The following is a 12,539-nucleotide window of genomic DNA, read 5'->3' as shown; positions in this document are numbered from 1 at the left end:
TTTAACGTTCAGTAACGATAACGGCGTTGTAACGGCGTAAAAAGTAATTAGTTAGATTACCCCTGTTATGGCAATTATTATATTCATTATATCGTCAAATGTGTGTTCATGTGTACAATTTGTCATGTTTTAATACATGATGACTGCATTACTCTTTGCACTTTTGAACAGCTGAGTCATGTTAGATTAAACAGTACAGATCGTATAGTACCCAAGGTGCAACACAGAGTCTCTGCTGAAGGCCAAACTCAAACGCACATGCAGATATACACGCACACACACTATCAAGGATAGACAAGAGTGGCGCCCAACCTTCCTCATAATATACACGTCTTCATCATCCTCAAACGTTTCCACTGTTGGGCATCTAACCCCCTCCTTCTCCTCACCTCAGGGTGGAACTTTTTCTGTTATCTGTATAAAAGCTTAAGCTGTGAAACTGTTAGTGTGGGTCTTGCCTTTTTGCTCTATCAGGAGCCTTTTGACCATCCTTGTTGGGGGGGCTGCTTTTCATTCTTTCAGGATGGAAGTTTCTTTTTTATTTAATTTTATAATAAATCTTTTTTATAAAATCATCAATGCTTCGACTGGACTCCATCATTCAACCAGAGCAATAAATCATGTCTCCAAATGAGGTCAACCGCAAATTTGCTGTGACACCCCGTTACGGAAAAACAAACGCCGTTACATAACGCCGTTATTTTAAACGCCGTTATTCCAAACACTGTTTAGATATAACATATACCATTTAGATTTAGATTTTTTTTACCTCTATATATCTGCCTATAAAAGCAAGGGACGTCTGTGTGGATGTGTGTGGAGAAAATATCTCCCTGACACAGTGCGAGTTCGACCTGAAACTTGGTCAACAGGTTCCAAATACCCCGAGTGTGTGTATCTCTTATTTTTTGGAGTAATTTGGTCATTTCAAAATGTTTATTTTAATTTTATTTCACTTCTGGGCAGCCCCGAAATGAAACCTATTCAACTTTTGACCTCAGGGTGTGAGGGGGCCCTAGCACACCATCTATATCTTTCGCCACTTCCGGTTCCGAGTTCATGATTGTTTGGGTTAAAAAAAAAGGGTAATATTAAAAACGTTTTTGTACCACTAAAAGTCATTTAAGTTAATATTTCATGGTTATTTAATATTATTCGTGTGATTCCAAACTTACTTTAAATCTCGGGTCACAGACTTCACTTCCTCCTTCATCTCCATGAGTGTGTGCGGTGGCTGTGCTGACGGTCGTTAGCAGACCTTATCGCAAACATTCTGATTCAGACAGAGGAATGTAATGTTTTTGTGAGCGGATGGGTCCACTATGATTATTGTTTGTTCTGCGCAACGGTGAGTGTTTCTTCTTATGTTCTTCTATGTGCTAATGCTAGCAGCTACAATGTAAACACACACGGATGATGCGTGTCTCTCTCTCCCTTTTTCACACACACACACACACACACACAGTATTATATTATCTTTATCTAATCGTAGTGTTGTGGTAGTCAAGACCGGTCTTGGTCTCGAGACCGGTCTTAAAGGTCTTGGTCTTGTCTCAGACTCTGAAGCATTTTGACTCGGTCTTGTCTCGGACTCGGGATTTTCCGTCAAGACCGTTCGAGACCAGCACTAATTCCTGCTATTTTTAAACTTTTTTATAATGTGATGATAACACGGAGAAGAACGGGATAAAACAATCCTTTATTCATTATTTAATCCACCCTGTTATAATGACCACAACCTTCCTTAATGTGACTGAGTGACGTGTGTGACACACTCATACGTGTGTGGCTACGGTGTCAGTTTGGACCGCGGAGCAGAAGGAGATATGAACTAATCACCGGTAAAAATCCCAGTAAAACTCCAGAAAACAATCACCAGTAATAAATATTATCTCCCTGGTAAAGACAGTAGCTCTAATAACTGGTAAAATGATAAACTGATGATATTACAGCCTGTGAAGGCTGGATAGGGGACGCATGGACTCTCCTTCTGGGTCCTAGTGCCAGCCGAGCGGTGAAGCCTGTTCCGTTTACCGTGTGTACTGAGGTCAGTGTGTGTTTAATAAGTCCGTGTGTGTATGTGTGAAAGTCCGCATGTTTATCCATCTGTCCATCCACTCTTTTCATTATATCCATGTCTTTTAAGGCTTTATTACATAATGTCGGCTGTAGTCCGGGCCGCCGCCATCTTGGTTTATGTCGTCACCAGCGCGTCATCGCCGCAGAGTTGCACTAGCCCAGGATGACTCAAATAACTGTTAAGAGGTCTTATATTAGTCTATTTTCTTTTTAAAGTGGTGTTTTTTTTGTGTCTTTAGACTCCAATTACATGTATGTATATAATATGTTCCCCACAATATAAACAGGTTCACAATGTAATTATTTTTTATAGTTTCTGTTTCCACTGTATCCAGAATAATAATAATTCTCAACAAGAACTATTGATTGATTTGTTACATGACTTTTCCAGGGTTTGAGTTTCTTTTATTTAGTTTCACATCTACCTGTTACAGTTGGAAACCTTTGTTAATTGAATATCCTAGTTATATTACAGCAACCAAATTAAACTATATCAACTAAGTGAATTAATAAAAATGGCCTGTGTAAAGGCTTTTTCAAACTAAAAAATTATCTTGTGAAATCTGTGACATGTACAACTCAAAGAATCAGAATCAAGAATCATTATTTCTTGGCAGAAATGCTTTTAAACACTTGCTGTACTTTCAGCTGACATAAAAATCTTGTTTTCAAATATGTAGAATAATTGTGAATTTATCAGTAGTAGTTTTAATATTTTAGTTAATTCTTTGCAGGCACCTTTTTTGTCCGTCAAATGTATTTAAAATAAACTAAAATTAAAGAGAGAATGTTATTTAACTGTTGAACCTTGCCATAATTTTATTTATTTATATATTTTTTTTAAATTGAAAAAAAAATATTTATGGTCTTGGTCTTGGTCTCGGCTTGTCTCGGTCTTGGTCTTGACTCGGTCTCGGCTCCCGAAAGTCTTGGTCTTGTCTTGGTCTCGGTGCATTCTGGTCTCGGGCAAGTCTTGGTCTCGGATAGTGCGGTCTTGAACACAACACTATCTAATCGTACTACTACCTTATTATTTTATGTTACTGTTTTTATTGTATTATTGTTACTGGATTTTCATTATATTATTTTGTTATTGTTATTGTATAATTGTACTACTATTGTATTAAAGTTATTGCTATTCTTATAATTACCATTATATATTTTTTCATTATTAATATACATTTTTATTATAGTTACTGGGGTTCTCATTGTATTATTAGCATTGCTATGTTATCATTATATTACCTTATAATTATTTAATATTGTTTATCATTAATATTGTTTTTAGTGCTTTATTATATTATTTTGTTATTGCAATTGTCACCATTAATATCATTACAACATTACTTTTATTACTATTACTACTTTCAATATTAATATTATATCCCTATCAACATATTCATTATTATCAGGGCTCAACACAAACTTATCCAGTGGTGGCACTGGTGTGACAAACTTTCTCTGTTAGTCGAGGGGTTGTACAGCATAGACATACATGCTGATGAACATGTTACACGGCCGAAAGATGAAGCACAGTCATGAAATAGGTGAATTACAATGTTTATTTCATGACATGTAAACAACGGTTTTCCCAGTACTGTTTCCTCAACCCTAACCGACAGTAAGGGCTCAAGACCCTGAATGAACACCATTTAGGGCGGAAAGGAACCGCAAGACACTCTGCACTGACACAGCAATCTTAATAACCACACTCAACCACTACACACAAACACCCCGATGGAGGATGATCAGGTTGGCCTAACTGTGGGTTAATAAGAGTACATACAATAGTAGGGAAGTGACCGAAACAAACAAACAAAACATAAAAAATTAAGTAGTCTGCCCGGGCAATGTATGCAGACCAACCGGGCAGACTAAACACAAAGAGAACTATCAAAAACAAAAGGACAGCAGGCAGTGGGTCTAACTGCGACGTCGAATCCACACGCCCAGTTCTCACTTTAAAAAGATCCTCAGACCCACACTAAACAGTCACCCAATAACAGCCTCTCTTCCCTCAAAGAGGGCAGCAGGTTTAAGGCCGTGATACCTCAGGCTTCCACGCATCCAGTGTGTGTGCACAGAACACACTGTCAATCCATGGGAAACTGGCACTTCCTGACTGGTGACCACTTCCTTTATATAGCGCCACCAATGAGGAAAGCATGCCACCTTGTGGCTGCACCTGCCACAAACAGTTGACTTAACTGGCTACCGTAGTTACCGTGTCTCTCTTAACCTGCGACGGATTATGTGCAAGAAACGTGCGGAGGAAATGGCTGGCACACACACACACGCACACGAAATAAAAATAACAACAGAAATGCACAAAACTATACTAAAAAAGATACAAAAATACACAAAAAGATTCCAGAATCACACTCCCAATGGCAACATTGTATTATACAAAAAATACACAACAAGACAATACACATAATGACTCCAAAAACATACATTACAGAAAAATACATCAAACAAAAAAAATATAAAAAGGAGTAACAAAAACAATAATTATACAAAAAAATGCACAAAAACACAACAGAAAGATACAAAAACACGCAATTATACCGCTTATGCTCCCACATGAATGCATACTTCCGACGGGCACTGTGCGTGCGTGCGTGTGTGTGCGCGCGGAGCAAATATCTCCCCGACGCGGTGCGAGTTCGACCTGAAACTCGGTCAACGGGTTCCAAATACCCCGAGTGTGTGTATCTGTTATTTTGGAGTAATTTGGTCATTTCCAAATGTTTATTTTAATTTTATTTCACTTCTGGACGGCCCCGAAATGAAACCTATTCAACTTTTGACCTGGGGTGTGAGGGGGCGCGAGCTGCACTGCACAGCTCACTTCCGGTGCGTGCATGATCTCCCGTGGACATCTCTTTTCTCTTTTGCGGAAAAATACTTTTTTACTGTTCTTTATTTGGTGATGACATTTCGAAACATTTATTTTCATGTTAGTTTGACCGTTCGCTATTTAGACCGGACAGACCTCACCCGGAAGTTACTGACGGCAAAGGCTGCTGTGTTGAAAGCTGCACGTTTCTCAGAAGCGCGCGTGTGTGAGAGAGAACTAACTGAGGAGATTAGAGTCAAAGGTAGAGAGTCACACACACCGATCAGGTGCGCTTCACTGTCGATCACCGTGTGCGTGTGTAACGTACCACCATTTAGTCCGGTTACAGTCTGTGTCACGACACCGGTCCATTGGGTGGTAGTGACTGTAGTGTTGAGTCAGATCAGTAAACGGTGCTACATAGTGAAGCCCGCCTGATGATTACTGCAGCTTCACTCACGACACACCTGCCACGACACCTAACCAGTGTTTGGAATAACGGCGTTTAAAATAACGGCGTTATGTAAAAGCGTTTGTTTTTCAGTAACGGGGTAATCTAGCTAAATACTTTTTACGCCGTTACAACACCGTTATCGTTACTGAACGTTAAATGCGGTGCGTTACATGCATTGATTAAATAAACTGTGATCCGAAAGCATCCCTGGCTTCTTCCTCAATGTAGTGAGGAGGTGGGCTAAAAACAACGTGAGCGATTATGATTGGCGAAGCCGACGTCATGTTTCAAGGTAGCCAATCAGAGCCAGTATTTTTACACATGTGCCAGCAAGAGGAGGCGGGTTAAAAACAAGGTGAGCGATTTTGATTGGCTCAGGCAACGTGCCAGCACACGCGACACACATACACACACTGCAGATTGGATGAATCAGCAGAGATGGTGAGCGTGGAACAGTCTGATGAAAAGTTGTCATTTTTAAGGTGACGATACAAGCACTACTTTAAATCAATTGTGATCAAAGGCAAGAACGTGCATGTGAAGTGTACATTATATCCAGGAATGAAGACTTTGTCCACATCCATTGTAAGCAACTCAAATTTAATGAAGCACCTCACAACGACACACGCATCTAAAAAATCTGAATTATTTGACATATAGCAACTTATTTATTTATTTTTTATTTTTTTTAACAGTAACACAAATAGTTACTTTCTTTGGTAATGAGTTACTTTTATTATAGAGTAATTCAGTTACTAACGCAGTTACTTTTTGGAACAAGTAGTGAGTAACTATAACTAATTACTTTTTTAAAGTAACGTTCCCAACACTGCACCTTACTACTGAAAATAGATAAGTTTAGTGAAAGTTAGGCAGGCACACACACACTAAACAACAACAAAAACATGAAAATGACTCAAAATGCACTAAACTAAATACTTATAATCCCACATGAATGCATACTTCCGACGGGCACTGTACATTACAGAAAAAAACACCAAACGAAAAAAATATAAAAATGAGTTTAAAAAAACAAAACACATTTATCATGCGCATGTCTCATAGAATTAAACCAGGGAAATTGCACACGCTATTTTACTTTACACCTGCAAATATACCCCTTCATAATGCTACAGTGTGTTGTTATTATTATGCCCATAATTGACAGCTCTTCTTAAGCTCCTACTATATGAATCCATACTTCCGACGGGAAATGTACTCAACTTAAAAAAAACATACATTTACAGAAAAATACACAAAATTACTCCTGACTCACACTACAATAGCAACAAAAACAATAATTATACACAAATACACATGACTCCAAAAAACATACGTTACAGAAAAATACACCATACAAAAAAATAATAAAAGCACTGTACTTATGTGGTTAAATGTAGGAAAATGTGCTAAATATGAGAAATAATGAAAATGTGTTAGCTACAACTTTTATACTAAATGTATACACTTGGCCTTGTCCTACAAAACACACATGGTGTAGGTACAGTAGGTAAGTAATAATTACATTTTAAAATGCTTAAAAAAATATAAAACATTGTTTTCTGTAACCGTAAGATAGACAGGGGCTTTTATAAGCTCATTTGTAACAACACACAGCCACAACCCCCTAGCGGCATGGGGGCCAATCGCATAGCAATGCGTTCCCTCGACGTAGAACTACAGTTGGTCAACCTCTGCGTCACGTTGACGGCGTGGGTCCTGACGTAGAACCATATACCAGGCTAAAAAGTACATTTGGTAAATAAAGAGCGCGTCAAGATAATCTCTACGTCATCAGAAGTGGACGGGGAGGACGATCACGTGGCTGTGGAAAGCTCTGGATCAACATGTCAGGTTGTGTAAGGGCGCTAGGAGTCGTCCGGCAACTCCGCGGACCCACGGCTCTGATGCTCAGAGTATGCAGGGGAACAGGAGCCGGGCCCCGGCTGCACTGCTTCCTCCCGGCCGTCCCCTTAGGGCCCGGCGTCGGTGCGCCCCGTGTGTACGGACGAACGTTTGGCAGTCGGGTCAGTGGAGGCGCGTTCTCTGGAGAAGACGACGGGGACAGCGGCTCCGGGGCGGAGGAGTCCGGGGGCGAGGGCGGTGCACCCCACGACGGACCCCCGATGACTGCTCTCACCCCCATGATGGTGCCCGAGGTTTTCCCCAACGTCCCGCTCATAGCCGTGAGCAGGAACCCAGTGTTCCCAAGGTTCATCAAGATCATCGAGGTAAATCTGTGAGAAATGTCAACACTTTACATTGGAATACAGTTATTTAACAAAGAACAGAGAAGTTCTCATTCTCAATTCCTCCAAAGTCAAAGGAAACAGGAAAGTGGAACAGGACATGTTTGAGGGAAGACTGACCCTGACAGCAGTGAGGCGTGCTGTTGAAGTAAAGGTCTGAGCAGCCATGCGGTGTGCTTTAGAGATCGTGACACTGAGCGGTAGATTTCTTTTAATTATTGTTTTTACACTGAACTGCTTCAACGTTACACACTCCAACTGAAGATAATCCTCTACAAACCCCTCAGTATCATCTTGTAAAAACTATTCTTCCACTTGTTCAAGGAAACTGCCCGAAAGCCTCATTTCGGGATAATCATTCCTTTTTGCAAATATTTCAGATAGTATATTGACCGATGTTTGTTTGACTGCACATTAGTAAATACTTTTACAAAGTTTTATATAAATCACTGTTTGATTGTATTGTATCTCTAAAGATGATTCATATTTAGTCGTACAATGCCAAAATGCAAGAAGGGTGCGTGCTTGTATTTTCCCTGTTTGGTTGGTAATTTCTGTGATACTTTTGACCAGTGAAATTTCTTACATTCCAACGGACCAATAAATGAGCACCATTGTTCATACAGAAACACTTAAAATGTGGAGAAACTAAATGCGGGTTTCAACTGCTTTGTTGATATTTGAATAGATTTTTTTCCCAAATAGTTACAAAGTAGTTTACATCAAAGTAAATTGCAGGACAATATTTTATGTGGCATGCCTTAAAGATAAAATGATCAAGAATAAGATTTATTCTTAAAAAATCACCTAATTCTGAACAGAAGAGGATACTAAATGTTCCCTTGTAAAAATGAAATGTGTGGAAGTAAAACTATTGTCCATATGTTCTCCTCCTGCTCCATCACTCATTACTTCTGCATTTAAAACACGTTTGGTTTACACCAGTTGTTCCTTTATCAGAATATTTGGATTTAATCTCAATGATTTCAAAATGGTGGATGTCATGAGAATAAATTCTGCTTTTTTCTCTAAAAAACCCAATACAATCATGCTGTTATCACTGGTGATGGGACATCATTGTGGGATATTGAACAATTCCCTTAACACTAACTGCCCCATGGGCACTACACCGTGGCAGCCCACTGCTCCTCAGGGATGGGTTAAATGCAGAGAACAAATTTCATGTATGTAGCTGTGTGTGTGTGTCAGGTGAAGAACAAAGAGCTGATGGAGCTGCTGAGGAGGAAGGTCCGTCTGGCTCAGCCCTACGCTGGAGTCTTCATGAAGAGAGACGATGTGTAAGTCTCACCCTCATCATTCGCACCCAATAAAGTTGTTGACATCTCAAATTCACAGTAAATATGTGAAGACAAATGTTTCCAAAATTAATACTGTGAGGAGAGAAATCAGCTGTGGATGGTTGGTCTTCTATTGTTTGGTGTGGGTAACGTGTGTGTGTTCGTGTTCCTGCAGAAATGAGTCTGATGTGGTGGAGTCTTTAGAAGCAGTTTACACGACGGGAACCTTCGTCCAGATTCACGAGATGCAGGACCTGGGAGACAAGCTGCGGATGATTGTCATGGGCCATCGCAGGTCTGAAGGCGCGTTGTGGCTGAATGTCATTACAGATTGTGTTACACACCTCTGCTCTCTGCCAGGATCCGGATCACCAGACAGTTGGAGGTGGAGCCAGAGGACGCTGCACCGCCCCCTGTGTGGTCGGAGTCTGAGGGCGAGGCACCGTTGAAAGCTCCCCCGAAACGCAAGCCCAAGCGCAGACTCAAGGAGCAGCTGGATGACAAGGTGTGTGGTTGGTGTGTCAACGTGCTGCTCATTGTTTACAATGAAACAAGCTCAGAGAAAGGTGATGAGACAATCAATCAATATGTTTGTTTATCGACAGTCACTGTGTACATTAAAATGGTCAGAAATCATGCAGCACACCATTCATAGTGAAGCCCGAGTCACAGCAAAGGACACAGAGCAGTGTTTGCTACTTCATGTTCACTGATAATTGTTGTTGGATCTCAGGTTTCAGAGGCTGACCTGAGTCCAGAGCTGCAGCCTCTGCCCTCCTCCAACATCCTGATGGTGGAAGTGGACAACATTCATCATGAACAGTTCACTGTCACCGAGGAAGTCAAGGTACACACTCTGGGTGCTTTGTGCAGTCAAACATTAGGTTAGTATGCTATGGAGGAACTCTGAGTGAAGATCCGTGTGTGGTCTGCAGGCGCTGACGGCAGAGATAGTGAAAACCATCAGAGACATCATCGCTCTGAACCCTCTCTACAGGTCAGAGTTTACTGCTGCTTTTGGGCTTTTTCACTCTTTTTTTTTTTACTTTGTAAAGCTTTGTATCAATTTTGGTAAAAGTGGGAGCTGCCTGTATGTCACAATGGGCTGTTCTCTAATGAAAGAACATAGCATCAGATCAGGAACTATCAGCTCCAAAGCCAGAATATCTACTGTAAAGCACAGGAAGAGAGAGAAGGTACACATGATTAAAGTACTGACAGTGAAGCTGCTGGAGGAGACAGTATTGTTTTCTATCAGATGAAGACTGTATGTGGCCTCATAGATCAATAAATCCAAGATAATTTCAGAATCAGAAGTCTTTTATTTATCCAAGGGGGAAATTACTTTACAGCCGCTCAAGAAATATTACGAATAAAAACAATAAATATTAAACAAAGAAAAAAGTAAATGTAAATGTTAAGTGCATAATTAAGTAAAAGACTGTTAAAATAAGGATTAGATACACATACATTAGGGCTGTTAACCTTGGTTGTTTAGTCGACTAATTGATCGATGCAGTCGACCAAGATTTTCATTGGTCGACCAGCAACAGTATTAGTTTCAATAGTGTAAAAAAAAAAATGCAAAGCACTTATATAGGTGATAAGGATTAAATATCGCTATAATGTATTTAATGCCTAAACATGATTCTCTGTCCAGCAACAGCTTTGTGTGTGCTGCGCTTCAAAAAAAAAAAAAAGTGTTGCGCTTCAGCTGTCACTGCACAGTGTGTTGTCCTCAGAGCAGAGAGGGAACAAACCCAAGCATCAACTGTTAATTCAATTCTTTTTCTGCAAAAGAACATGGATTATCCTTATATTTGATACATGGATTATGTAAATAGATCCACTGCTGTCTGTGGCGCAGCGGGGCACACTGCGCACCTGTGTTTGACGTGCTGGTTTCCTCTTGCGCTGATCTGATGTTGACATCAACAGTTTATTAATAAAAGCAGGCTTACCACTATAACAAACGTAAATATGTCATTTGTATGAGGAAAAAATAGGTTTTAATTGTCAGTTTCAGGTCGGGCTCTGATATAAACACCTAATGTCTGTCAGACCAGATAAATGGTGTGTGTTTAAAAGCAAATGAGCACCACAAAAAGCCAAAACAAAATGTCTCCCTTTTTCTTTCTTCTTGTTTCTCTTGTTGTTTTTTTTCTCATTCTCCATTTTTTTTTTTTTTTTGTCGATTAATCGCTGTGTGCCATAGTCTTCGTCAACCAACCATTTCCTTGGTTGACTATAGCCCTATACATTACAGTAGTGTAAAAATAAGGTAAATAATTCAAACATAATATAGATTTTTACAACAATCAAAGCTGTGAAGTTACCAATATTAATTGTAAAGTTTGATCACCACAGGCAGGAATGATTTTCAGTGGCGTTCTGTGGAGCACCGTGATGGGATCAGCATGGTGCTAAAGGAAAAATTTGTTGGAAAAAGGTTGAAATTACTGCTTGAAAGTTTGTCCTGTCCTCCATCCACCATAAACACTCTTATTCACATTGTTTGGAAAGTTTCTCGCATTGCATTGTGGAATTTGGAGTCCCGTAGACAGATGCATAGAAGTGTTTTTACTTTACAGTGGTGATCAAAACCAATGTTTAAATGACAATTTCAACCTTTTACATACTTTCTTTTGAGCAGATGATCTTGGAGTTATTGATGTGTGGTATGTCTGATGAAAAGAATATATCATCCTTTGCATTAATTTCAGGAGTATAAAAATAAAGCGGCTGTGTGGGGCGAGTAGTGGTGCTATAGTTCGCGACGTCTGACTAAACTTATGAACTGCTATGTAGAAACTGCTATTTCAAACAAAGTTAATCAGCTTTATCAGTTGCTCTGTTTTTTTCATGCCACATATATTCTAACTATTTTGCACTGTTTCCACTTCTCTGGAATGTTCTGTACTAAGTGCTTTTTAATTTTAATGCACAAGAACAAATTTGTTTTAGAAAGTTTACAAAAAATATGGAAAAGCATAAAAATAGATTACTTAAATTTAAGTTTGTGCTTTGTGAACAATGCAATTATAATATTTTTTTTATTTTGCACAATATGTAAGCACTCAGTGATGAAAATAAACACAATTTTGTTGTTTGAGCTTATTTGTTTTAATTGATTCAGTCATATATACCAAAATTGAAGAACATTGCTTCTCCTGTCAAATGTTGTTAGGCGAATAATTTAGATAAATCAAGATTAATTAATTACAAAGTCTCAAATTAATCAGATTTATTTTTTACTCTAGTCCCACCTCTAAGTAAGAGTAATCTGAATGTCCCCTGTTCATCTGTTATCTATAAACCAAGATTAGTCTTTAGCTGCATCATGACTTATTGTCCATGTCTGCTTCAAACGTTTGGGTTCTGCAGCCAAAGTCTTGTTTTTAAAAGGACTAGTGCAGTGCCCTTAGGAAGTACGTCTTACTATAAAAAAAAGTGGATGGTTAAGTAGCTTTTTCATGGATGGCCGAATGAGGTTGTGGCTGAAGGTGGGACATCAGGAACATTGAGGTTTTTTGTGAAATGTGTAGAGTGATAACTATTGTATTTTCATATATTTAAATTAATAAATTGGGAAAACGCATGAAGTTATGCCTGGAGAAACA

General features: G+C 39.3%; 1 protein-coding gene across 2 annotated transcripts in view; it reads left to right on the top strand.

Moving 5' to 3' along the window:
- Positions 1–7,141: 7,141 nt before the first annotated feature.
- The window catches only part of lonp1 (lon peptidase 1, mitochondrial), a 50,377-nt gene continuing 44,979 nt past the window's right edge, over positions 7,142–12,539 (top strand). For both annotated transcript variants that reach the window (XR_003673849.1, XM_028443708.1), the window contains exons 1-6: positions 7,142–7,603; positions 8,831–8,919; positions 9,095–9,214; positions 9,280–9,424; positions 9,653–9,766; positions 9,855–9,916. Coding sequence is in view for 1 of the 2 variants with exons in the window: in XM_028443708.1 (XP_028299509.1) it covers positions 7,220–7,603; positions 8,831–8,919; positions 9,095–9,214; positions 9,280–9,424; positions 9,653–9,766; positions 9,855–9,916 (914 nt within the window). In the remaining variant the exon portion in view is untranslated. The remainder of the gene's footprint in view (positions 7,604–8,830; positions 8,920–9,094; positions 9,215–9,279; positions 9,425–9,652; positions 9,767–9,854; positions 9,917–12,539) is intronic.

This window comes from Gouania willdenowi, chromosome 4 (assembly GCF_900634775.1).
Source record: "Gouania willdenowi chromosome 4, fGouWil2.1, whole genome shotgun sequence".
NCBI lineage: Eukaryota > Metazoa > Chordata > Actinopteri > Blenniiformes > Gobiesocidae > Gouania > Gouania willdenowi.
This window is presented reverse-complemented; position numbering and strand designations above follow the sequence as displayed.